General features: G+C 37.4%; 1 protein-coding gene across 2 annotated transcripts in view; it reads left to right on the forward strand.

Annotated features, from left to right (window-relative positions):
• The window catches only part of CFAP47 (cilia and flagella associated protein 47), a 423199-nt gene that overhangs the window by 9732 nt on the left and 385576 nt on the right, over nucleotides 1-27891 (forward strand). For both annotated transcript variants that reach the window (XM_070502678.1, XM_070502679.1), the window contains exons 4-10: nucleotides 5791-5929; nucleotides 8107-8335; nucleotides 8654-8814; nucleotides 10453-10580; nucleotides 13336-13571; nucleotides 24490-24676; nucleotides 25411-25624. In XM_070502678.1, the coding sequence (XP_070358779.1) occupies nucleotides 5791-5929; nucleotides 8107-8335; nucleotides 8654-8814; nucleotides 10453-10580; nucleotides 13336-13571; nucleotides 24490-24676; nucleotides 25411-25624 (1294 nt within the window). The remainder of the gene's footprint in view (nucleotides 1-5790; nucleotides 5930-8106; nucleotides 8336-8653; nucleotides 8815-10452; nucleotides 10581-13335; nucleotides 13572-24489; nucleotides 24677-25410; nucleotides 25625-27891) is intronic.

Genomic DNA, 27891 nt, shown 5'->3' on the forward strand with positions numbered 1-27891 from the left:
TTGGCCACGGGGCCAGCCTCCATGCTTTGGTTTTTAAATGATTGAATTTCTGATGCCTGTGGGATGGTAGGATATTAGGCTCACTTGTGGTCTGACTCCAGTGTTAAGGATGAAGTCTCTTATGGTGAGTGACTATGGGCTATATGGTCCTTTAGACTCTCTGGTTATGTTTTAGAGCAGTGATATATAATTGAGAGAATTTTATTTGTATTATTTTACTTTCCTAAAATCTCTCTTAATGTTGTCCATTCAAAATCCTTCAAAGCTGTGATGATATCCTCGCTTTATTCTAGAATCTCACCAAATTAGACAGTTTTATTACATATAAAAGCTCTTTATAAGTAAAAAAATATATGGTTTTAGTTTTAGTTGAATATTTAATATTATTTTATTTAATAAAATAAATAAAATTAAGCCTCAGACCTGGGTCCATACATTTTTAGGAAAAATAACCCACATTGGCTTTTAGTATTGTATTAATTTTTTATTGTATTAATTTAGTATTGTATTTAATTTTGTGTGTGCATAGTATTTGTAGTGAAAACTACAATTGGTAAATTATAATCAAGTACTGTGAAATGTTAATTACTATTACCTTACAAACTGAACAGCTTGTTATCAGTGAAACACATTTTTTTAGTATTGACTTTGTCCTTCATTCTTAGAGATGAATGGTATTATCTTTTCAACCCTTGCCAAAATCGATAGTATGTTTTGTTTTTTTTTAAGATTGGTCCTGAGCTAACATCTGTTGCCAGTCTTTTTTTCCTTCTTCTTTTCCCCAAAGTCCCTTAGTACATAGTTGTATATTCTAGTTGTAGGTCCTTGTAGTTCTACTATGTGGGATGCCGCCTCAGCAGGGCTTGATGAGCAGTGCTAGGTCCACACTGAGGAGCTGAACTGGCAAAACCCTGGGTCACCAAATCAGAGCGTGTGAACCCAACAATTTGGCTGTGGGACCAGCCCCTGATAGTATGTTTTATATTCACAATAGCAAGTGTCTGTAAAGTGTCATAAAGTCCTTATTACCTACAAACACAATATATAAATATTCATGAGAATAACGATGTATTTGCATGAAGAAAAACACTTATGTAGAAAATAGATTCAGCAACCAAAGACGATTTTAATAAAATTTAAGAAAAGGATTTTATGTGACAAATATTTTATAGTTTTAGAGTCAAAGATCAAATGTTTACAAATTTATATACTTAAGAGGAAATTAAAAAGCCACCCTCGGCAGATTCGTGATTTATACAGCTTTATTTTGTCTCTCTGGTAGTGTCACTGAGGTTGTTATCTTTGGTTTTGTAGACCCCCAAATTTATGTAACAACTTCATGATGTTTTATTTTAATAGCCCATTATGGAGTAACCATCCATGGATTTAGTCAAATGTCGTTGAATGCATTTTATTTTCTCACCCTTTATAGGAATGTTTCTTAAGTTTACACCCGACTGTGCAAAGGAGTGCCTGTCTTTTCATTTTAAAAAGACATGGTTTAGTCTTTACAAAGTCTCTAATATTAGTCCTTTTGTGAGCTGGTGAACTCCATGTCTCTTATGATTTTATTGTTTCTCAGGTTTTTTAAATTGAAGTATAGTTGCCATACAATATTATGTTAGTTTCAGGTGTACAACATAGTGATTCAACATTTATATACAATATGAAATGATCACCACGACAAGTCTAGTAACCATCTGTCACCGTACAAAGTTATTACAGTTTTACTGACTATATTCCCTGTGCTGTATATTACACCCCGTGACTTATTTTATAACTGGAAGTTTGTACCTCTTAAGCCCCTTCACCTGTTTTTCCCATCCATCCACCCCCTCACCTCTGACGACCACCAGTTCTTTGTATCTATGAGTTTGTTTCTGTTTTTTCTCAGTTTTTGTCTTTGAAGATTGAGAAAACATTATTTTAGCATGCCTTGAATTGCAATCATTTCCCTCTTCACGTCAGTATCCTTGAATATTTGAGTGAACGTTTTCTACTACAGCGTTATGCTGTAGAACAGCCTTTCGAGTCTCTAGTGTGATCTTCACACACCATTGCTATGTTTGAACAGCTACCTTAGAACTCATCATTCTTTGGGTTTATTTGGGTTATTTTGCCCAAGACAAATGACCTTTTTCTAGCTCTTAATGCCCACTCTCCCCCTTCTCCTCATCGTCAGCATCTTCTCTCTACTTCATTGTCTAGAAAAACCTGGCATCATCTGTAACCCATGAAATTTGCTAACTCAGACCAACCCCAGGAGTGGGCCTCAGGATTCTCTCCAACTACGCAAAGAAGCACCCGCTACTTATTCTCAGTGCATACTTTTTGTTTTCAGTTTTGTTTTCTTGGAAACTAATGTCATGAAATCTCAATATACTTTTCATGCATAATACAATGCTGAGCATATAGCAGGCATTCAATAAACATTTGTTTACTTGCTTTGGTTCAGCCATCTCTCAGAGTTTCAGTAAAGAACCATTAAGCTTTCAATGAACTCAGAAGTAACCTGTTTAATCCTATATGAGCATTCTGAAGAATCTTCAGAACTTAGTTCTTTGAAGAGATGTGGAGACTGGTGCATCTTTGGTGTGCTTAGACCCAAGGAAACTTAAAACAAAACAAACAAACAAAAAGCATACATAGGAAATAACAATGGCCTGGGGTACATGACTTGATTTTTAGTAGCATCCTATAAAACTACGGACTGTCCTGGCTTGATCTTATAAATACTTTTACACAAAAATCTACTTAATAAGATAGTTTCTAAAAGTGTTTTGGAGGAGTAAAGGCAAGGTAACAATGTATACTTTGCCGCCCAACTGTCTAAGCTGCTTCTCTAGAGAAGGTAGAGCAGCGCTCAGATTCAAAACACATACAAGTTTGTGCAAAGGACCCTTCATCTTACCCGCAGCTGTGGGTACCCTCACATCTCACGTGCTCTCCTAAGTCTCATCAGTGGGCAAGTCTAAGTGTTTATTTTACATGGCTTATTAGCAACATTTGACATGGATGGCCACTGCCATCTTCATGGAAAAAAATAAATATTGGTTTCTATGACCCTTCACTCTCCTACATAAAATAGTGGTTAATAGCTCAGGTCCGGGAGTGGGGTCTTCCAGGGCCTAAATCTTGGTTACAACATTTGCTGGCCGGGAGGCCCCAGGCAAGGGATTTACTCTTCCTGAATACCCATTGCCTCACTTATATGTTAGAGATAAACCTAGTGCTTGCCTGCTATAATTGTGGTAATGATTAATAAAATGCTTAGCGGACACTCCGACAAACATTAAGTATTCAATAAATGTTCACTATTGATGTAGAATTATTCTTTTTCTCCCTCCTCTCCAATTCTCTTTTATGGACTGCCGCTCCTTTTTTTGGTACATTAAATGTGACTGTTCCTTAGGATTTGTCGTGGACCCTCATGTTTCCTCAGTCAACGTGCTCTCCCAGGCAATCACTTCCATTCCTGTTACTTCACTGAGGCCTGTACAATACTTTGCATTTCCTTTAGTCTTCTCAAAACTTAACACGTCCAAAACTAAACTCCTTGGTTTCTCCTCAAAACTTTTTTTCTCTTTTTCATTAAATGTCACCACCATGTATTTGGGCAAGTCAGAAACTTGGCAAAATCCTTGACACCTCTGTCTTTTTCACCACCTACTGCCTTACTCAGTCAATTATTAAATCCTGTCTATTCACTTCCTAATTATGTCAATAATCCCACTTTTCTCTGTCCTATTGTCACTTCTGTACAACGGGCCATCATCTTCTCTTGCCTAGTAATTACACCAACCTAAATTATTTCTCTGAAGTCTCCTCTTATCTCCTTCTAGTTCATTTTCCACACGTTAGCCAGTGTCATATCAAAACAGAAATGAAAATTTGATGACATAAATTTCATTTGTAACATCCTTCCTTCAATGCCACCCTTCTCTGGATGATGTCCTTGCTACTATTGTTAGCAATTAAAAAATGAAACAGTCAAATATCTCATTATTGCTAATAGTATTAAAGTTATATAAGACAGTAATGTTTGTGTACCCACTGTTTTAATATATTTAGAAGATTGAACAATGTTTTTTGGTTTTTGCGTTGTTCCTGAATAAGCTTTTGAAACATTCACTTAAGCTCTTTTGACAAATTGCATAAGTGGTTACAACATAGGAACCATTTCGCTGACTCAGCCTTAACTGGACCTATATAGTTTTCCTTTTCTGAAGAAGTGAGTCAGTAATCCTTATTTATTTGAAATGGATAACATTTTACAGATTCTTCTTTTATTTTATGACAGAAAAAATAAACCTTAAATATTATATCATTAACGCTTCTCTAAAAATGATTAGATTAACAAATTTTGTTACTGTGAGTTTGTGCGCCTTTTCTATCAGGTCATCTCTGTACTTAAAAAAGTTTTATTCTCATTTTATGTTTTCAGTACCTTTATTATGCTAGTATTTTATTCTCATAAGTTAAATGAAGAATTTTTGAAAATGTCATCAAATGTGATTTAAAACTGATGAGTTAGGAATTTGCAAAGTTGTTTATGTCAGCAGTGTACTCATTTATGTTAATATTGTATAATGATATTAAAGAAACTTATGACTGGCTACGTCCATTTGTTGGGCATATTTTGAGCACTGCTTGGTGCTAGGCACTGTGTGGGGTGTCAGGATCACAGAGATGAAAAAGAGATAGTATCTGATCTCAAGGATTGCATACTCTAACATAGATACCAGATATTACCATAAATTTTGAACCATTTCTGCTTTCAGAATAAGAAGTTTTTGTAAACTCCTTCCCATGTGCTATTTGATTCTAGAAACCCATTTCTTTTGCCCTTTTCCTGTGTGAACTGAGAAGTGGCAGTAGCTATAAGTGTGAGCCCCATGGTCAGAAACATCCAAGTGAAAATTCCAGTTGTGTTAGTTAGTTACTAACTGTAGTAGTCAACTCTTGCTATGTAACAACCCACCCCACAACTCTGTATCTTAAAAAGGCAATTATGTTTTAATTGTTCACTTTTGTGTAGATTGGGTGGAACTGACTGATCTAAGCTGGGCTCAACTGGGTGGCCCTGCTTCAAGGTGAGGCAACTGGGGCTATTCTGTAACCGCAGAGCAGGTCTGTGAGTCACCTCGTGGCTCTGCCCCACACTTGCTCATTCTGGGGCATAGGCCAAAGGGACAGCAGCTACTCAAGAGAAGCACTTTCCATAGGAGAAGTACAAGAGAACATCTGGAGTTGGATGTTCAATAGCATGTCATTTCCACCCACATGCTATTGGCCAAAGCAAATCGTATGATTAAGTTCAAAGTCAAGGGGTAGGAAAACATACTTTGTTCATAATAGGATAAAGGTAAGGATGTAGATAAGGGTGAAGAATTGAGAATAACAATCTAAACTATCACAATAGTTGTGTGTCTCTGCACAAGTTATTCAACCTTTCTAAGTGTCTGTTTCCTTATTTATAAAATAGAGGTAATGATTGAACCTATATCATAGAATTTTTATGAGGTTTAAATAGAATCACGTATGCGAAGTTCTTAGCATGTGTGTCGGGACACAGTAAGCAGACAGTTTCTTTTAGCTATTGATGAGAGTTGAGTCCTAACACTATGTTCACCTTTGTTGAGTAATCCCAGAGACAACTTACAATCAAAGCTGTGATTCTTGGTCCACAGTAGACCATATACTCTGTAATGTGTGTCCATCCCTTACTAAGAGTGTGAATGTAGCATTGTAACGATTCAGATGTAAACCATTTGCTCTTGTTCTCCTTAGGTATATTTAAAACGGAATACCAGGGTCAATTACCCATTGTCATTTTTCCAACTGATGGTGTTGTGGAACCTAAGTCATCAGTGGTTGTTAAAGTGGATTTCTGTGCAGACCAGCCCAGAATTGTAAATGAAGTGGCAATGTGAGTGTATGCTATGGTTCCTAATTCTAATATAGTACTTAGTACTTTGCTATTTCACTTTTCAGGTATGCCTATTGTCTTTGAATGCATGTTAGCTTCTTTGTTCTTTCAGTGAGCACTCATTCATTGAGTCTCTACTATTTGCCAAGCACTAGGGACTCAAAACTGGGAAGAACCAGAGGATGGCTTATGAGTACACATAATAGGAGCTCCTAGTTTAGATTTTGTAGGAGTGAGGGAGTGGATCAGGAAAGGGCTCCACTCAGGAGGTGATAGTTGAACCAAACACTTATTCGAGAGTAGGCATCAATGAAGCAAAGAGCAGTGGTGTAATTTGGGGGGTGTGTGTGTGTGTGTAGGGGAGGTGGGCACTGGTGATGGGAGTGGATTAGAGGAGTGATTTCATTCAGAGCAAGTGGAAGACTTGAAATCCTAGAAGTGAATAGACAGTGTAACACACTGAGAGATCTGAGACTGTAGAGGCAAAGAGATGGAGGTAAGGAGTGATGCAAGATGAGAACAGAAAAACAGAATGGTGCAGAGTCCAGAAAAAGACCTCATAGGACAGGGTTTTTTTGTGCTGTGTGTCTCAGTTCATTAGTAGGATGTGCAGTCACTATAATGCATCACCACCAGTATCAAAACAATGAAATACAAAATATCAGAATGCATCTCACATAGTAAGGGTAAATGTTGTTTTGTAAAACTTGTTTCAAGTGTGTGTGTGTATGTAGATATCCTACACTGCAATGTAAAATACATTTCTTACTGAAGGTCACAGCCAAAAAAATGTTTGAGAAACAGTTATGAGCCCTTATAGGAGCATAGGTTTTATTGTGAAGGCTGTGCGATCTCAGGAAGGTTTTAAGATGGGAGTGTCTTGATTAGTTTGCGTTTTACAAAGGGCATGGCAATAGCAGTGTGCAAAACAAATCAGGGAGTACAGATGTGAAGTGGTCAGCCCGACCAGAAACTATAGCAGAAGAGAAATGATAAAGGCCTGAGCTAAGGTACAGATTGGGGGTATGGAGAGAAGTGTGCAGATTGGAGACATGTTGTGGAGATGGATTTGACCGGATTTAGTGACTGGTTGTGGAATGGCAAAGGTGTGAGGAGGGATGGGTTTCTGGGAGAAGATCCCGAGTTCAGTTTTGACATGTTGGAATTGATTTGCTTTGCAGAATCCTGTGGAGCTAGTTAGAACCTACTAGATTTACTTGAGTCCCAGGAAAAAGTTGGGCTAAGTATATTGGTTTGAGGGTTGTCTGTATAAATTGTAGATGAATAATGGAAGTGTTGAAAATACCTTTAGGAAGAACAGAGTATGAAAGAGTAGGACAGAAATCCTTATTCGTGGAGTTTACAAAATATCCAAGTCTTAGAAGAATGAGAAGGTAGAGTCTGAATGAATCAGAAGGAAAACCAGGAAAGGATGATGTCTGGGAAGCTAAAGGAGGAGACGTGTAAAGAGATGGTATCAACAATGCCCAATGTGACAGCAATATGGTGTAAGATGAGAACTTAGGTGATAGTTGTGGAGTGGTAAGTTATTTGTGGTATCTGATGGGGTGGATTGCATTTATGCCAGGGAAGGGTAAATATGTGTGTGTGTGTGTGTGTGTGTGTGTGTATTAGGGAGAGAGTTTCAAAAGGAAATTGAAATTAGTCTGGGAAGTGAAGTTTTCTGGTGGGATATTCGTTTCAGCAAAGAAGTGGGGTTTTGCTGAGATACTTTACTTTGCATGGAATTAGCTTATTAGGATGAGGGTGAGGTTGGCTGTTGGACTTTGGGGGAGTGGGATGAGTTAGAAAAGCAGCTCAGAATTCTAGAACTAGATGTGACCGTATAAATCATCCCATCTAACTCTAGTATTTACAAAATTGGTGATATGGACATACCAATAAATTCTTTTTGGGGTCAATTTGTGTGATTGTTTTCCAACTTTGTTGTTTCCTGGAGACAGTGAATTAGGTTGCATATATGCCATTCTACAGATTCAGACAGACAGAAGGACATGACAGTCTCTGGCATGTATGTGACAAGAACTGCTCTTAGGCCTTTGAATTTGAATTATAATGTGATTTTATAAAATTTCTGTTTATCCAAATATCCAGGAGAAAAATAAAGTATATAGAATTTTAATTAAAATATATATGTGTGATTCATTATCTTGTAGAGTGAGTTTGCAAGACCGCCCAAACATACTTTTGAGTGTCAAAGCTCATGTGGTTGAGCAGATTATTGAATTGTTAAACATGAGTAGTGACGAAAAGCTGGAATGCATACACTTTGGTTCTGTTTTCTTCGGAGCATCAAAAATCGAACGTGCACTTCTATACAATAATAGCCCAGAACCCATAAATTGGGTGGCCATAATACAAGATGATTCAGTTGGAGAAGAATTGGTAAGTAAATAGTGTAAAAGGGGAAGATCAGTTATTATGTTTTGAAACAGATTGTTTTGAACTAATAACTAGGAAACTTTAATTTTTATAATTTTTTTAACATGCAGATAGATATATATAATTTTTGTTCTCACCAGTTTTTCAGTAGTTTTTTTAACTTTTATAATGTGCCTTAATCAAATTTATGTATGTTACTTTAAAGACATACATATTCTCTATCTTCTAGACTCTGAAATTTCAATATTTTATGACCTCCTCTTAAAATATTTTATTTTGTTTGTGTTTTGCCTTAATACTCTTTTATTTCTGATTTTATAGGGTACAAATATTCAGCAAAGAACAGATGTTGTTTTAAATAATCTCACCTACTTAAGGAAAATAAAGAAAATAGATGTTGCAACTTTTATCTCCTGTGTTCCCAATGAAGGGAGATTACTACCTTATCAAAAGGCTGTAATTAAGTTTTGTTTCAGCCCAAAGTAAGCAAAAATTAATTCCATTGTGATGTTACTTATTAATGGAAAGTATATTAACCATACAGTCATCAGATTGATTTTAATAGTAAAACTTGTCAGAAGGCACCAATTGGATTTTTCTCATTATGGCTGTAAATATTTGTAACATGGTTAATATTATTTTCAATATTTAAAAATATGATTTTAAATACTTCATGTTAAGTTAAAAATCTCCCCAGACCTTGTGGAAATGGGGTGGTGGAAGTGGAAGTTTTGGGTTGTTGATTGTGGCCCCAAAGCAATCTGTACAACCAAGACCTTGTTGTCCCTGTGGAAATAGTCTAGTGATGGCAGTGGCATGCAGTATGTTCTAGGTGCTTCCAAAGAAGATGCAGTGCTCCTGCCAGGGCAAAATGCTTGCTGACTGAGTATCATGAATATTAAGTCTATAAGCAGCGCTGGGATCAACCACACTTGCTTGCTGAAATTCATACAGACTTTTAGGACTTTTGCCAGTGTGTGTTTTTCCATTCCATGAACTTGATTTGGTTATTTAATTTGAAAATATATTTGGAAATGCTATTTTGAATATAGTAGCAATTTCAGCTACACTTGATAGGTTGCACTGTGTGGCAATAACTGATCAAATTGTAAGCATGTTTACCCTTGTTTGTGAGAAAGCAATGCTTAATGTACTTTTCTGTGTGGCACAGGGACAATTGGTGATACACCTTGTCTGTTGAAGACTGAGTTATGTTTTAATTTAAAGAGGGTAACAAATCAAGTAATTGTTCTATTTGTATAATCTATAATTGCCTTGTTAATCATACCTTCATACAGGAAATTTCTTTGGTCAATCTGTAAGACTCTTTTTAATATACCACCTTTGAAATTCTAAATATTCTTTTTCATGGCAGCATGTGAACTTTATTTGAGAGTCTACCATAAACTCATAGGTATGAGTATGATTTGAAGTCTTACTTAAATGTGTTCTCAACATGCTGTTTGCCTTCTTATGTAATATTTCACATCAGCCTTTTGTGTGAATATTTGAGTATCCACTGCTAAAAAAGCTGACCTCTAGGTAAGGCAAGTAAAGATAGCTAGTGCCAGGCCTGTGATATAGTGCGTCTCTGTCTTTGGTCCTGCATCCCCTCTTCCCATCTTTCCTCTCCTTTTCTCCTCTGATAAGATTTGGCTGTTGTTCTCCAAATTACTTGTTCCCCTCTAACCAGAATGTGGCTAGCAGTATGTGCTTAGTCCACAGGAGACAGATATGTAACAGGTTTGCAATTACACTCAGGGGTAAGAAGGACTATTACGGAGAACTGAACAGAGTCCTTTGCTGGCAATGAGCTCTGCCTGGAAAGAAAATCCTCTACATAGAAAGTGGCATTGGAGTTGGACCTTGACAACTTGGTGTATTTAAATTGCGCTTGTCTTGCAAATATTGTCATGAACTCATTCTTTGGATCTTTACGTTTCATGCCATTCTTCTGGCAAGTCTATGCAGTAATTTTGGAAAGTGCATCACAGTTATATTTTAATTCCTGAACTTTTATCTACTGGCATAGATTTAAGGATTGAGTTGATATTCCCTTTTGAGCAGTAATAAAGTGTATCATCCTTGCTTTAAAAATAATTGATTGTAATTCTTTACAGGCTAATCGTTGATGGTAAAAAGAATAGTGATCCTTCACACAGGCAAGACTATGCTGTCTTTTTGAGATTTGAGTCCGTAGGAAGTAAAGATGGCTTTTTGAGAGATGATATCAATAAAACCATCAAAAGTAAGTGCAAAATGAACATAATCATCAAATGCATAGCAGTTTAAATTGTTTAAAAGTTTGGACATCAATATTTAATCAAAACTATGTAATTACTGAATAGAACAAAAATGCAAACATTGAAGAGACTTTAAAAAGTATTCTGTGGCATGTTAAGAAAGAAGTCAACCTCAGAATCATTTACATAATAATTTTCCAAGTTAGAATTTAGGTGACTTTATTATTTTAAAATGACATCAGATAAACGTGATGATCTAGAGTTTAAGGAATGAAAAAGAAAAGAAAAAAACGTGACTTCTTTTCCTATTTAAGCCTAGATTTTCTCTTAGAGATCCATATGGGAACAGATGACCATTCCATCTCCATCAAACCTTCAGCTGTCTTAGAATCTACTCACAGTAACAGTCAAAGAGCAAGACCTAGAGCTCTAGTAAATTGAGTCCAATATCCTGTTATAAGGTATTAATAAGTGCGTAGGCTTTGCAGGCCACATGTCAAGATGCAGTCCACTTTTACATTCTTGGGTAATATTAGATGGGCTACAATGAGGAATATGGAACAAGACTTGGAGTCCAGTTTAGCAAGACAGATAAAAGAGAAAATAAAGATATAGGGAGATGAGGGATAAAATCTGGAAAGATGAGCCATGGCAAGTCAAGTGTCTAGAAGATTTGCATGTCAGTATGAGTGATATCATTGAGCGTGGTTGAACTATGTTCCTAAGGGCAGAAATTGATTGCTTTGTTATTATTTATGTCATGGTTTGTGATGTTGAGCTCTGTGTGCTGGTCATAGAGAGAACATTTGTTTGAGGTTTGCAAGTTAATCTACTTTTGAATGGCTAGAGATGGCGATGTTAGGTTGGCCTTATAGGTAATTTGGAGTCTAGGATTGGCTAGTAAGAGCATCAGTGAAGAAATAGAAACTCATTTTTTTAAATTCTAGTTACATTGATCTCTCTGCAAAACTATTTTTTCATTCAATTAGAGCTACAACTCATAGTTCCTACCTTCTTTCTAGTATCTCCAAAACTTCATGTTTATGTTATTGCCCAGAGTTTATTCCATTGTCCGTTATTTTAATCACCTTTTTCCATGTGCACTTAAATCTCTTGGCCCATCTCTATAGTGGCTGGCCACTATAGAGATTAAATTCAACTCTCAGCCTCCTCTGAGTCTGCACCTGCGAAGCTAATTGTGCTGGAGAAAAACACAAAATCCTTCTGGGAGGTTTCACTTTTTAATCTCTAATCACTAACCCCAAGTGGGTCCTTTATGATGTTCGACATTTCTGCTGCATTCCCCCATTCATTCACTTTCTCACAGTCTGAGATTCATATACACACCTTCTCTTCTTGCCTCAAACCTCCAATCCTTTCTCCTTTATCTTCACTCTAATCTTGTAAGTACATTAAGTAACGTAGTAGACATTTCCACTTGGATATCTACCAGGCATCTCAGACTTCACATGTTCAAAAACTCCTGCTTTTCCCATAACCTGTCCCTCCTTCAGTCTTTCCTGTCTCAAGAAATGGCAATGCCATCATTTCAGTTGCTCAGGCCAAAAACCTTAGCATCAACATTTACCATGTGTTCAATTTCCTATTCTACATCCAATCCAGCAAATTTTAACTCTACCCTCAAAAATGTATCTTAAAGATGACCATTTTTCACCATGCTTCTTCTACTCTTACCCAGTAGTATTTGGTTCCTTAGGTTTTTTGGAACATGCCAAACAAATTCCTGCCTTAGAACCTTTGTACTTGCTGTTATGTCTGCCTAGAATACACTTTTTCCTGGATTTTCACATGGTTTTCTTCCAGAGTTCCATTATATTTTGCTCAAATGTTTCTCTATCAGAGAGACCTTTTTGACCCTCTCCATATAAAAGAGCAGTCCCAAGACATTGTGTTCTGTCTTACCCTTGTAGAGGAGGAGAAATAATTTTTCCTCTACCCTTCTAGGTTCTTGGCTGAGATCCCCTGTAATAAGACAGATTAACAGGAGAAAAACAAGTTTAATAACACATATACTTCCTGTATATATAAGAGATGCTCAAGAAAACTGAGCAACTCCCCCACATGGCCCAAGCCACCATCTTAAATATCATCTCCAGCTAAAGACAAAAGAAGATGTTGGAAAGCTAGTTATGTGAGGTTGTCAGGAAAAGCACAGTAAGCAGGGGCGTGGTTGTTATGCAGATTTGTCTTTGCCTTCTCCATTGATAAGACTTTCTAGAGATTTAGTCATCCTTTTCTTCCTGGTACAGAGAGGGAGACACCCTTAGAAATGGAGAGTTCCCTTATAAATGTAAATGTATCTTATAAAAGGGTAACTTCTACTAGGTTTTCAGGCTTTTCCTGTGTCTCCTGTTTCTTAAAAATAATCAGCCTAAAATAATCGTCGTGCCAAGGAGGCATATTTTGGGGTGGCAAATTCTACTCCCGTTTACCCTATGTTTCCTTTCCCCATAGCACTTATCCTCTCTGATATGTAATGTTTATTTATTTTATTATTAATGTCACCTCACTAGAATGAAGTCCATGAGAACAGGAATGTCTGTTTTATTCACTGCTGTATCCCCAAGACCTAGAAGAGTACTTGCACTAAGAAGGCAATGAATAATTTTGTTGAATGAAAGACTGAATGAGCTACTCATGTCTCATCAGTTCTTTCAGACGACACTATTTGGACTGAGCAAATATATTCTGGATTCCCAAAACACTTTTTATGTTAAAAAGCTATTATTGCTTTTACAGGTGATCGATGTCAGAAACTGGAATTAGCGCTGACAGGCTCAGGACTTCCTGTCTTATTACAGTTTGATACAGGAAGGGTCCTAAATTTTGCACCTTGTTTCATGGGTGAATGTTCGGAGATTCAGTGTATTATGCAAAATCAATCCAAAGCACTCCCTGTGACATACCACTTCCAGAAAACTGCAAATTTTAAAATTGATCCTAAAAGGGGCAGGATTGATGAAGGATGTAGCCAGGTAAGACAATTATTATATGCTTTCAAATGCTTGAAATCATTTAAGGTTTGCTAAAATGCCATGCAGAGGCTTAAAAACTACGTTTTAATAAATTGTGTCTCTTCTGTGGCCTTCTTATGAATACTTTTGTGTTGGCACTCATGTAGTATCTGTAATTATTTAAATGCCTTTCATGTGGCAGGAAAAGCATTTGACACTAGAGCGAATATAAAGAAGTGCGACACATAGTTACATATTCTAAGAATTTTTTTTTTCTTCTCAGAGAGTGTTTATTTATCTACCAGCCCAGGAGGCTGGCCCTTGAACGTAAATATCCAGCACAGAGCTTTGGCCCTCCCAGCCATGAGTGGGTGCAGGAATGGGTCCTGGAGTTCTTGTATAGGACAGTGGAACCCAGGGACCAGAGGTGGGATGCCCTTGAGCCAGCAGCTGCCAAAAGCAGCAAAACGTGAAAAGGAGATGAGAGCCAGGCACTCCTCCCAAGCCCAGAGACACCAAGGGGAGTGCCAGATTCTTCAGCCCCCACTCCCAGATTGAAGGTTGGCCAAGCTGGGGGTGCACACATATGGAAGTGGAGGTCCAATGCCATGGGCAGGGTCTGTAGCTCAGGCGCCCACTCCAGTGCTCGCTAACCCAAGACAGGAGAGAGGCAGTTGGCAGTTTTCCCTCTGAGGGGTTCAGGCCTTGCCCCTCTGTGAGGTGAGGTGGTGTGGGGCAAACCAGGCACTATGGTCTGAGTACTTGCTGAGAGGTGCATGCCTTCCCCATCCCCCCAGCTCTTCAGAGGCTGATGTGGAAGGTGCCCTGCCGCCACTGGTCATAGGCATTGTGATTCTGGGACCTGGTAATGGGTGCCTGGTCCTCAGGCAGGCTGGCATCAAGGGTTTGTCATCAGATAGGCCAGCCTCGGGTGGGTAGTGGGGGCCAGCATCAGGTGGGTGGGAGCTGTTTGAGTGCAAGGAGGATGACAGGTCCTGGCCATAGGCTCAGGTCTTGGCAGAGGTGCTTGTAGTCCTGGGTGGATTTGTACAAGCCCAGCAGCTGGCCTAGCAGGGACACGCCCCACCATCTTGTTGCGCAGCATGGCTAGTGGGCTTTGTGTCTTGTGGCCCAGGCAGCAGGCGGGCTGCAGACGCATTCCCGCTCCCAACATGAGCCCCGCTCCCGGCAAGCAGAGCGCTAAGGTGGCGTGGATGCAACAGGAGCCTGGCCAGGATGCAGCCCACACCACCCAGCACCTCCGCTGAGGGCAGCACGTGCGTGGCCTGGTTGGTGCAGACAGTGATGCTGCCTCCTTCCCCCGAACGCTCTGCCTGGTGAGAGTTTTTTAATGCATTACTGAAGTGTAAGATGTAGATACAAATAGGTAGGGTTTAAGAAGAATGCAAAATATGTTGAGATCTGTAACAAAGTGATATGCAAACTCAGAGCACAGTGTGTTTACTTCCAGCCAGGTGGAAAGGGCTTCATCCGATAGTGACAGTAACATATGAGCCAGACCCTGAAGATTGAGTGGAATTTTCAAATTTGAAACTGACAATAGTTAACTGGCCTAGGCCTCCTACTGCTGGTGCAGAGCAGAAAACTTGAGCCCAGAGGCATCCCTTCTGGATGCAGAAGGCCAGCTTCTGGATGTCAGGGGCTGGTTTTCTCTTTCTCTCTATTCGGATAACTCTTTCCCAGATCCTCTAAACCAGGAGTTGGCTGACTATAGTCCACAGGCCAAATCTGGCCTGCTGCCTTTTGTTTTTTTTGAGGAAGATTAGCCCTGAGCTAACTGCTGCCAATCCTCCTCTTTTTGCTGAGGAAGACTGGCCCTGAGCTAACATCTGTGCCCATCTTCCTCCACTTTATATGTGGGATGCCTGCCACAGCATGTCTGCATCTGGGATCCGAACCAGCGAACCCCCGGCCGCCGAAGCGAGCATGCGCACTTAACCACTGCACCACCAGGCTGGCCCCTGCCTTTTTTTTTTTTAAAGTAAACTGTTATTGGAACATAGCCATTCTTATTTGTTCGCCTACTGTCTGTGGCTGCTTGCACATGTAGGGGAGGAAGAACTATTCCTCTACCCTCTAGGTCCCGCTGGCTGGTCTAAGAATGAAATTGACATGAGACAGATTAACAGGGGAAAAACAAAGTTTAGTGACACGTAAAATTGAGTACCTTGCCAAAATGGCCAAAGCCACCACCTTAAATACCATTTTCAGCTAAAGACAAAGGAGGGTGTTGTGGGTAGTGGTTAGGACTTCAAAGGGGAGGAAGCTAATTTACATGGAGATGGAAAAGCAAATGTTTGGTAAACAGATGTTTGATGGGCCATCATAGACAGTGAGACTGGAGAGAGAACTTGGATAAAAATGGACTTGCTAGTGCCTTCCTATCTATTACACCTAGAGTTTTCTATGGTGATGGATCCTTCCTGGGACAGGCATTCTATCTTGAATCTTTTAGGCAGTTAGAGGGAAGGTCAGAGTTTCTTCCTGAGTCTTTTGTTCCCAAAAATAATCATTCCAGAGAGAAGCATTTTGGGGTGGCAAACTCTCGTCCCCCATACATGCTACAAAGGCCGAGTTGAATAGTTGTGAGAGAGTTGTATGGCCCGTAGGGCCTGAAATATTTACTGTCTGGCAATTTGTGGAAAGAATTTGCCAAGCCTTGCTCTAAACAGTAGCCAACATGAATGCTTTCAGTTTCACCTCAGGTTCTTCATCTTTTCTCCAGTGCATAGTGATATGGTTCATAAAGTTATCAATGGAAGCTTGCTCCTAATTGCAGTCAAGAACTCTTGTTTACATGTTTAAATGCATGCAGCTCATATTTATAACTCTTCCTGTTTCATTAGAATGACAACTCCCCTCAAGTTTGGATAGATTTAATCAGTCTTCATAAAATAACAGGAGTTAACCACATCATGCAGAAACTTTTAATCACTTCCTAGACTTCCTTTACTTCAAGTCTCTTAAACCTACCAATTCAATTCATTTTCTCCAGTAGCATGCACATCTTTCAAAATGTATGTGATAGCTGAGTTCCTAATACAATTTTTAACCCTCTGCATTTCTGGATTTCTCTAGCCCTAGTAAGTTTTGAATTATAAAAAGTGAATGTAGGAAATGTCGGGGGACACTGGAGATGTTTGACTTCCACAGGCTGGTCAAATAGTCTTTGACTGCTTAGAAGTGTGGTAAGATTATTCTGTTTTTTCAATACCAGCTTTATTGAAGTATAATTCACATAGCATAAAATTCACACATCTCAAGTACACAGTTTGGTGGTATTTAGTATTTTCACAGAGTTGTGCAGTCATCAGCACTAATTCCACAACATTCTCATCACCCCACAAAGAAACACCACGTCCATTATCTGTCTCACCCTCTGCTCCCTATTCCTCAGCGGCTAGCAAACACTAATCTATTTTCTATTTCTATGAATTTCCCTGTTCTTGACATTGCATATAAATATCATAATTGTGGACTTTGTGTCTGGTTTCTTTGATTTAGCATAATATTTTCAAGATTCATCAATGTTGGAGTATGTGTCAGTACCTCATTCCTTTTTATGGCCAAATTATATTCCATTGTATGTGTCAGGGCATGGGAAAATCCCTTTTCTTCCCTTCTTTTGTTCTTATGGCCAGACTAATAACAAAATTGACACAAGGCCAGATTAACAGGAGAAAACCCAGTTTACTATGTATGTAGTAGAGAGCATAAAGAAATGATGCTCAGAGAGTGAACAAAGCAGGCAGTATATAGACCTTTTACACAAAGAAACAATAAATTTGTGAAGAATTGACAGGACAAAGAAACTTAGATTTGAGGTGCATAAATAGTGAGGAATTTAAGCAGAGTTTAGGCTTGAGGTAGTAAATTAGCAAGGCTTGTTTACGCAGGCTTCTCAGCCCTGAATTCCTAGCTCTGGTGATAAGGATGTGGGGAGAGCACTTTCCACACAGGAGATTTATTGCCTGCTTTCAGGGGAACACAGACAGGAGGGTCGGAATGGCTTTTTGCTTCTCAAGTAACTTGAATTCAAAATAATCAATATGCTATTGTGGGATATTTTGGGGTGGCCTACCCTGGGCGCCAACATATGGATATACTATCTTTTGTTTACCCATTCATCACTTGAGGGCATTTGAGTTGTTTCCACCTTTTGGCTATTATGAATAATGGCTGCTATAAATATTCATGTATAAGTTTTTGTATGGACAGGCTTTTGTATGTATGTATGCGTGTATATATGTATGTGTTTTCTACTATAGAAACAAAGTGTATAATAAAACAAAAAGAAACTTCAGAAATTTTAATACAGATCAAAGTGCTCTGAAGGGATGTGGCAGTAAATAAACAGTTTATATTTGCCGTACACTTCCCCAATTTTATTCTCAATATTCTATTTTTCCCCCTCAGCTTTATTGAGGTATAATTAACCAATAGGAATTGTATATATTTAAGGTGTACAACTTGATGTTTTGATATATGTGTACATTGTGAAATGATCACCACAATCAAGCTAATTAATATATTCATCACCTTACATGGTTATGATTTGTTTTTAATGGTGAGAACACCTAAGATTTACCCTCTTAGCAAATTTCAAGCATACAATATAGTTAACTATAGTCACGATGCTGTGCATTGAATCTCCAGAATTTAGTCATCTTGTATAACTAAAATTTTGTACCCTTTGACTAACATCTTCCTATTTCCTCCTGGCAACCACCATTCTGCTCTCTCCTTCTATTAGTTTGACTATTTTAGATTCCACATATAAGTGAGATTATGTAGCATTTGTCTTTCTGTGTCTGGCTTATTTCACTTAGCATAATGTCCTCTAGGTTCATCTGAGCTGTTGCAAATGACAGGATTTACTTCTTTTCTAAGAACAAATAATACTCCATTGCGTCTATATATATAAACACATGCCATATTTTGTTTATCCATTCACCCATTGATGAACATTTAGATTTTTTTTTTGAGGAAGATTGACCTTGAGCTAACATCTGTTGCCAATCTTCCTCTCCTTTTTTTTTCTCGTCAAAACCCTCCAGTACACAGTAGTATATCCTATTTGTAGGTTCTTCTAGTTCCTCTGTGTGGGACACCGCCTCAGCATGGTTTGATGAGCGGCGCTAGGTCTGCGCCCGGGATCCAAACCAATGAAACCCTGGGCTGCCAAAGCAAAGTGTGAGAACTTAACCACTCAGCCACAGGGCCATCCCCTAGATTGTTTTTGACTCTTGCCTATTGCAAATAATGCTGCAACGAACATGGGAGTGTAAATATCTCTTGGAGATACTGGTTTCATTTCCTTTGGGTATGTACCCAGGAGTGAGACTGCTGGATCATATGGTAGTTCTATTTCTAATTTTTGGATCATGTGATAGTTCCAGTTTTTTGAGGAACCTCCATGCTATTTTCCCTAATTGCTGTATCAACTTACACTCCCACCAACAGTAAACAAGGGGTTCCCTTTTCTCCACATCCTCGCCAGTACTTGTTATCTTTTGTCTTTTTGATAATTGCCATTACACCAGATCTGAAGTGATATCTCACTGAGGTTTTGATTCACATTTCCCTGATGATTAGTGATGTTGAGTACCTTTTCATGTACCTGTTGGCCATTTCTATGTCTTCTTTAGAGAAATGTCTATTCAGGTCCTTTGCCCATTTTTTAATCTGATTATTAGTTTGTTTGCTGTTGAGCTGTAGGAGTTCCTTATATATTTTGGATATTAATCCCTTAGTAGATATATGGTTCACAAATATTTTCTCCCATTCCATAAGATGTTTCTTCACTGTGTTGATTGTTTCCTTTGCTGTGCAGAAGCTTTTTGGTTTGATGCAATCTCACTTGTCTATTTTTACTTTTGTTGTCTGTGCTTTTGAAGTCTTTTCCAAAAATTTGTCACTAAGACTAGTGTCAAGAAGTGTTTTCCCAATGTTTTCTTCTAGCAGTTTTATAGTTTGCATCCTAGGGGATGCAAGGTGGCATGTCATTGTGGTTTTCGTTTACATTTCTCCAGTGACTAATGATGATGAATGTCTTTTCATGTGCTTATTGTGCATTTGTGTATCTTCTTTGGAGAAATGTTTATTCATGTCTATGATAGGCAGAATAATGGCCACCTAAAAATGTCCCTATCATGATTTCTGGAATTTGTGAATATGTGATGTTTCCTAGCAAATGAGAATTCAGGTTTTAATTGGGATTAATGTTGATAATCAGCTGACCTTAAATAGGGAGATTAGCCTAGGTTATCTGAGTTGGCTCAATATAATCACAAGGGTCCTTAGAAATGGAAATAGGAGGCAGAAAAAGTGTCACTATCAGAGTGATGTGATGTGAGAAAGACTTGAACATCCACTGTTGGCTTTGAAGATGGAAGGGGAGGGTGATAAGCCAAGGAATGTGATGGCCTCTAGAAGGTTGGAAAAGGTAATGAAATGGGTTCTCAACTAGAGCCTCCAGAAATTAATATAGTCTTGCTAAAATCTTAATTTTAGTCCATTGAGACTTGAGTCAGACTTCTGACCTACAGAAGTATAAGATAAGAAATTTGAGTTGTTTTAGCCCACAAAGTTGTTCATAATTCATTATCACAACAGTGGGAAACTACTACAATATCCTTTAGCCATTTTTAATTGGGATATTTGTCCTTTTGTTGTTGAACTGCAAGAGTTCTTTATGTATTCTGGATACAAGTCCCTTATTGTATATATAAATTGCAAATATTTTCTCCCATTTTGTGGGTTATCTTCTCCCTTTCCTGCTAGTGTCCTTTGAAGTACAAAGTTTTAAATTTTGATTAAGTCCAGTTTATCTATTTTTTTCTTGTGTCTCTTGTGCTTTTCATATCATATTGAAGTAGTCATAGATTATCTGAGGTCATTAAGATTTACTCCTATATTTTCCCCTAGGAATTTTAGGTCATACATTTAAATTTTTGTTTATGGTGTTATTTAGAGGTCCAAATTCATTCTTTTACATATAGACGTCCAGTTATCCCAGGATCTTGGCAGACTCATTGAAAAATCAATTGACCGTAAATGTAAGAGTTTGTTTCTGGGCTCACAATTCTATTCTGTTTATCCATGTTTATCTTTATGCCAGTATCACAATGTACTGATGAACATTGTAGTAATTTTTGAAATTGAAAAATGTGAATCCTCCAAATTTGCTCTTTTGAAGGAATATTTTTGACCATTTTGGGATCCTTGAAAATCCATATAATTTTAGAATTGGCTTACCAATTTCTGCCAAAAAAACCCCAGCAGCTGGGATTTTGATAGGAATTGTGTTGAATCTGTAAATCTATTTGGGAGTATTGCCATCTTAACAATATTAAGTCTTACAATTCATGAAAATAGGATATCTTTCCATTTATTTTATATCTTAAATTCTTTTCAATGGGGTTTTGCAGTTTTCAGTGTACAATTCCTGCAATTCTTTTAAAAAATTTATTCCTAAGTATTCCATTCTTTTTGATGCTATGTAAATGAAACTGTATTCTTAAATTAATTTTTGGATGCTTCATTGCCAGTGTATAGAAATGAAATTGATTTTTGTACGTTGACCTTGTATCCTGCAACCTTGAACTCATTTATTAGTTCTGATAGTTTTTAGTGGATTCTTTGGGATATAAAATCATGTTATCCATGAATAGAGATCATTTTACATTTTCTGTTCTAACCCGGATGGATTTTGTTTCTTTTTTTCTTACCTGATTGCCTTGGCTAGAACCTCCATCATGGTATTAAATGGAAGTGACAAGAGAGGATGTTTCGTCTTGTTCCTAATCTAAGGGGAAAGCGTTTAGTCTTTCACCATTAGGTGTGATGTTAGTTGTGGGTGTTTCATAGATTGCTTTTATAAACTTGAAGTTCTCTTCTGTTCCAAGTGTTTTTGGTGTTTTTATTGTGAAAATGTATTGTATTTTCTCAAATACTTTCTCTGTGTCTATTAAAATGATAATGTGGTTTTTGTCCTTTATTTTATTAAGATGGTGTACTACATTGATTGATATTTAGATAAATAAATACATATTTAGATAAACCTGGGATAAATCACAGTTGTACATAGTGAATAATCCTTTGTATGTGTTGCTGGATTCAATTTGATAGTATTTAGTTGAGAAGTTTTGCATATATATTCATAAGAGACATTAGTCTGTAGTTCTCTTTTCTTACATGTCTTTGGTTTTAACATTAGAGTAAAACTGGTGTCATAGAATGAATTGGAAAGTGTTCTCTCCACTTTAATTTTTGGAATAGTTTGTGAAGAATTGGTGCTAATTCTTCTTTAAATGTTCAGTAAAATTTGCCATCAAAGCCTTCCAATTGTGGGATTTTCTTTGTCAGAAGTTTTAAAATTCCTAATTCGGTCTCTTGTTATCCTAGGACTTTTCAGATTTTCTCTCTCTTCTAGAATCAATTTCCACAGTTGGCATCTTTCTAGGAATTTGTCCATATCATCTAGCTTATCTAATTTGTTGGCATACAGTTGTTCATCATAGCCCCTCATACTCCTTTTTATTGATGTAAAGTGATGTCTTCTCTTTTATTTCTGATTTTAGTAAATTTAGTCTTCTCTTATTTTTGGCTTAGCGAGTCGCGCTAAAGATTTTTCCTATATTGTCGATCATATCAAAGACGTAGTTTCAGGTTTGTTGATTTTCTCTATTGTTTTCTATTCTCTATTTCATCTGTTACAGCTCTTATATTTATTATTCCTTTCCTTCTGCTTGCTTTGGGTGTACTTTGCTCTCCTTTTTTCTATTTTGTCAGGTGGAAGTTTAGGTTACTGATTAAAGGCCTCTGTCTTTTTCTAATATAGGTGTTCACAGCTGTAAATTTACTTCTAATCAGTGCTTTTGCTGAATTCCATAAGTTTTGGTATGTTGTGTTTTAGTTTTCCTTTATCTCAGAGTATTCTCTAATTCCCCCTGAGATTTCTTCTTTGACCCATTGGTCACTTAGGAGTGTATTGTTTCATTTCCATGTATTTGCAAGTTTCCCATATTTCCTTCTCTTTGTTCTTTTTAACAATTTCTGTACTTTATTGATATTCTCTATTTGTGAGGAGATGTTCTCATACTTCCTTTAATTCTCTAGACAAGTTTTCCTTTTGTCCTTTAAACATATTTATAATCATTGACTTATTCTCTTTGTCCAGTGAGTTCAACATTTGGGTTTCCTCAGGGGCAGCTTCTATTTACTGCATCTTTCCTGTGTATTGGTCGTAATTTCCTATATCTTTGGATGTCCCATAATTTTTTGTTGAAAGCTGGGCATTCTAAATAATATAATTTGTCAACTCTGGAAATCAAATCTCCCCCAGGATTTATTGTCATTGCTGTTTGTTGTTGTTGTTTTGTTTGTTTAGTGACTTTCTGGATTAATTCTGTAAAGGTTATTTGCTTTGTTGTGTGCAACCAATCAGGTGTCTGCCTAGTTAATTTAGTGGTCAGCTAATGATTAGGCAGAGATTCCCTTAAATTCCTTGAATCAAGTCTCACAGCCTTTGCCAAGTACCTCTGTGTAAGTGTGTTGGATGCGGCATGTCTTCAGTGCTGAGTCAGTTAGTTTACAACTCTTTCTGGCCTTCGATTCCTCCTTGTACAGAGTCTCAGAGTCAACCAGAGGTGACAGATTAGCACTTTCTCAAACCTTCCTGGGCATGTACAATATCCTCACATGTGTGTGGCAATCTAGATTCCCAAGAACATGTCAGTGCTCTTCAAATACGCTCTGAATATTTTGCATTTGTTTTCTTTTTCTGTCTTTCTTTTTTTTGTTTAGTCTCTTATTAGCCTTAAATGGTCATGTTATCTCAGGTTGTAATGTTCAGCAATTGCCACTGTGTTTTATTTCTTGCGGGGTAGGGAGGGAGGGGACCAGCAGGAGTTGTTTACACAGAGTGAGCTCTGAATCAGGTCAGTTAAAGACATGCCCTCATAATAGACTTTTCAGCTAGCTTCCGGACAGGGCAAATAGGGACAGTTCTCTGGGGATGGGGCTTTGGGGGAGCTTCAAACCCATTCTTCTCCCTCACTGGCTGCTGCTAGGCTAATAGTTTTCACAGCTACCATAGTTGCAATGCTGTTGTCTTTCAAGGAGGGCTCAAAGCTGGGAATAGGAGGAAGGGATTGTAGCGAGTAAAAACGCCACAAAGCCTGTTATTCACTCACAGATTCAGCCATTTTTTCTTAAATAAATACTTGGTGGATTTTTGCAAGCTTTTAGGTAATTTTCAAATATCTGAAAAGTTGATTTGGAAAATTTTCCTAGTTTTCTCTTTCTGTGTGTAGAGGAGTAAATTTTTCGAGGTCCTTAATCTGCCATTCTGAAAGCGCTTAAGTGCCATTATTCTTAATTTTTTCTTACATAAATTTCCAATAATGTATATCTTAAAATACTGTGTGTGATATTTTTAAAGACTTTCATATCACCATGATGAACTAGCTTTCCTTAAAATTTTTATACACAATATTTTTGGATTTGCTTTTTATTTTTTCCTAACAGTTCAGTATTGTTTTCTTAACCCCTTTGGGTTGCTGTAACAAAATACCATAGACTGCATAATTTATAAACAACGGAAATTTATTTCCCACAGTTCTGGAGGCTGGAAGTCCCAGATTCGGATGCCAGCATGGTTGGATATGGGCCCTCTTTCTGGTTGGACATTTCTCATTGTATCTCACATGGTGGAAGGAGCTAAGGAGCTCTGTGGGGCCTCTTTTATAACAGCACTAATTCCATTCAGGAGGTCTCCATTCTCATGACCTAATCACCTCCCAAAGACCCCATCTCCTAATTCCATCACATTGGGCATTAGGTTTAAACATATGCGTTTTGACGGTTCACAAACATTTCAGCCTATAGCAATTGGTTACTTTTCTTCTTTTTTTAGAATGTGACATGTTCATTCATTCCACATCAAGTTGGAGTCTTTAAAGTGAAGCAATTGCTAGAAATTATTGGCTTAGTAGCAGATGAAAATTTGAAGTCATCGATGAAACCTTTTCATCAAATATATTTACATTTCAACAGTGTCTGCAAACCTTCCACTAAGAAAGTTGTGATGAAAATTAATCCTGGTAAGCTCTTGTGGAGGCTTACCTTTTTGTTTTTAGGTTAATATAGGATTATATTAATATACTAATTGCTTAGCTATATATATCAAATGTGGTCTAATGTAGTTGTTCTTACCTTTTGAATGGATCATAATTACCTAGAAGGCCTGTTCAAAGAGATAGCACTGGCCTGCATCCTAGCATTGGTTATTAAGTAGGTCTTTGTTGGAGCCCAAAGATTTGCATTTCTAACACGTTCCCCATAGATGCTGATGCTGCCATTTTGAGGATCACACTTTGAATAGCAATGGTTTAGTGATCTATAAAATTTATTAAAAATTTTAATGGTTTTTATGTTTTATTCTTCTACTTTTTTGTTTGAGTCTATAATATAAACTGGTTTTGACCATTTCATGGATTTTCCTGTTGCTGCTGTTTCGTCTAGTCCTGAGTTATCTTTTATACATCGAACCATGTGAAATTGCTAATATTCAACCCTCTTTAACCTATAAAAACTTGTTTCATTGGGCCAACCCACTCCTTCAAGTTACTATGTTTTATTTTTTATGCATGCATTATTTTGCTAAATTGTTTTGTGTAGATCCATTTGTTAAATGAGTTATTTGCATTTTCTGAATGTGTTTAAGGATTTCACTTTAAGTTAGAACCACTGGCCTAGTGTATTAGTTCATGGATATTATTTGGAGAGCTGAAATTCAAAAAGCCATTTTTAAACCTAATATCCAATTCTATAAAAGGTATATCCCCTTTGGTCAGTAATCCTACGGGACAGTTTGTCATCAAAGACTTGGCAAAATACAAGGACTGTTTACCTGTCGCAGTGCTTCAGTCAGCCATGACACACATTCACGATCATCGCTCAAGTAAAAAGGCAATGAAGGATGCACTGATAGCCTTTCCCAACGACCGAATTGCAAGTATCAGGTCTGGAGAGCAGGATAAACATTTCAGGTAATATGCTATATTAAAAACCTGAAATTTTTTTAATTTGTTTTTTGTTTGTTTTTTTGAGGAAGATTCACCCTAAGCTAACATCTCTGCTACTCTTGCTCTATTTTGTATGTGGGTCGCTGCCACGGCATAGCTGATGAGTGGTGTAGGTATGCACCAGGGATCTGAACCTGGGCTGCTGAAGCAGAGTCTGCTGAACTTAACCACTAGACTACAGGGCCAGCCCCTAAAAACCTGAAATTTTGAAAGATGAAATGACCAACATGATATACAGAGGTCTTACCAGACTTCACTGTAACAAACTAATGATAGTAATAATAATAATAATAATGATAATAATAGTAATACAATTTTATTTTCTCTCTTTTTTTTACATTGAAGGAGATCGTTGTTGAATGCTACTATATTTGCTTTATCTAACCTCTCATTACCTCTACTGTGTACTTGCCAGAAGTGAATGGTTTACCAGATGATTTTTAAAATATGCTGTTGACAAGTGTAGAGTAATAATAGAAATAATCACTTTTTGAAATGTATCAAGTCCTCTGAGTAATCATGTTCATTAAGTATGGCTGAGAGCTTGAATTTATCTCAGACTAAAAAGAAAAATTTAAAATTGTGAAAGATCGATAGTCGTCGTCGTCATCTTTGTTCACTTCCCTCAAAGTCACATTTCCGATGACCTTTCCTAAATTAAACTGAAACCTCCCCAATTAGGACTATAAGTGATGTTAAACCTCAATTTACATTTATCCAAACCTCAAAGAAATTACTAGCTTACCAATGCTTAGTGACAAGAAACCCAGGCATCCTGACAACTTTATCTGAGCCGTTAGACCAGGGCCGCTTGTTACACATTTGAGACTGAAATGAGTTTCTTTTCTGCCTGCTTGTGTGTTTCTAGTAGACTATCTCTACTTGTCTCTTTACCTTTGGTGAGTCATTAAGCTCACTTAATTTTACAGCCATTTTCTTGCAATATCTTTTGATTTTTAGGCCATAATTGTTTTATTATCCACAATTGGAAAATTCTGGGTTTTTATATAGTCTATCTTATTATTTTATTTTACGGATTTCATCCACATCAGCCTCTCTCTATCTTTTTTATTTGACAAGTGCCATAAAACACAGCAGCGTAAAAATCACTGAGACTCCATGTTCACTAATTGTTTAGTATAAAAAAGGCAAGCCCATCCCTCTGTCTGGCTCATTGCACTCCACCCACCCTGCAGAGGGAGCTGCTGGAAACAATGTTTTATGTATTTTTTTCACTTCTTTCCTATGCTTGTACACATATATATATAGAGAGAGGTATAATGTGTTAATTTAATATTAATATTTTGTTTCTTTCTAAATCAATATTAATCAGATGATCTGAAAATGCCAGAATTTTTTTGAAGAAAGCTAAGCATTTCCTATTTATCTCATGGCCATAATTATTTTTCTCAATTTACTCTTTTCCATATTAATAGAAATACAAAATTTAGTCCAAAATTTATTTTCTGGCTAGCAATTAGTAACTTTAAGTAATGAAATTTTACAGTTTATTAAATTGTTGGTAACCATAATTTCTATTTTATTTTTAATGCATTTTACCTTTCCAAGTTTTGAGAAGAAATTAAGGTAGAAAAAAATAAAAAATAAAAATAAATAAGGTAGGAATTTTTGTCTGGTTTTTGTTTACTGTAGTATGTCTTGTGCTTAGAACGGTGTCAGGCATATAGTAGGTACTCCGTAAATTTTTCTTTTTGAGGAAGATTGTCCCTGAGCTAACATCTGCCGCCAATCCTCCTCTTTATTTTCTGCTGAAGAAGACTGGCCCTGAGCTAACATCTGTGCCCATCTTCCTCTACTATATATGTGGGCTGTCCACCACAGCATAGCTTGATAAGTGGTGCGTAGGTCCACGCCGGGGATCCCCACACTGGGGATCCAAGCCGGCGAACCCTGGGCTGCCGAAGCGGAGTGTGTGAACTTAACCACTGCGCCACTAGGCCGGACCCAGTAAATATTTTTTTAATAAATAAATGAGGAAAAATATTTTATTTACATGGCAATTTTGCCCCCTGTATTTTGCACATTTAAAAAAATCTGCTACTCAACACTGCAGAAGTACTTTTTGATATGTATTCTTTAAGGAGTGATAAACACTTAGATATGTTAATAGCCAGCTCTTTGTCACATCAGGAATTTATGGTGTTACTTACTCCTTTCCAAGTCTCCCTTTTCTCCTGTTACATACATAGGGACTTCAGATATAGGAATTA

Source organism: Equus asinus, chromosome X (genome assembly GCF_041296235.1).
Source record: "Equus asinus isolate D_3611 breed Donkey chromosome X, EquAss-T2T_v2, whole genome shotgun sequence".
NCBI lineage: Eukaryota > Metazoa > Chordata > Mammalia > Perissodactyla > Equidae > Equus > Equus asinus.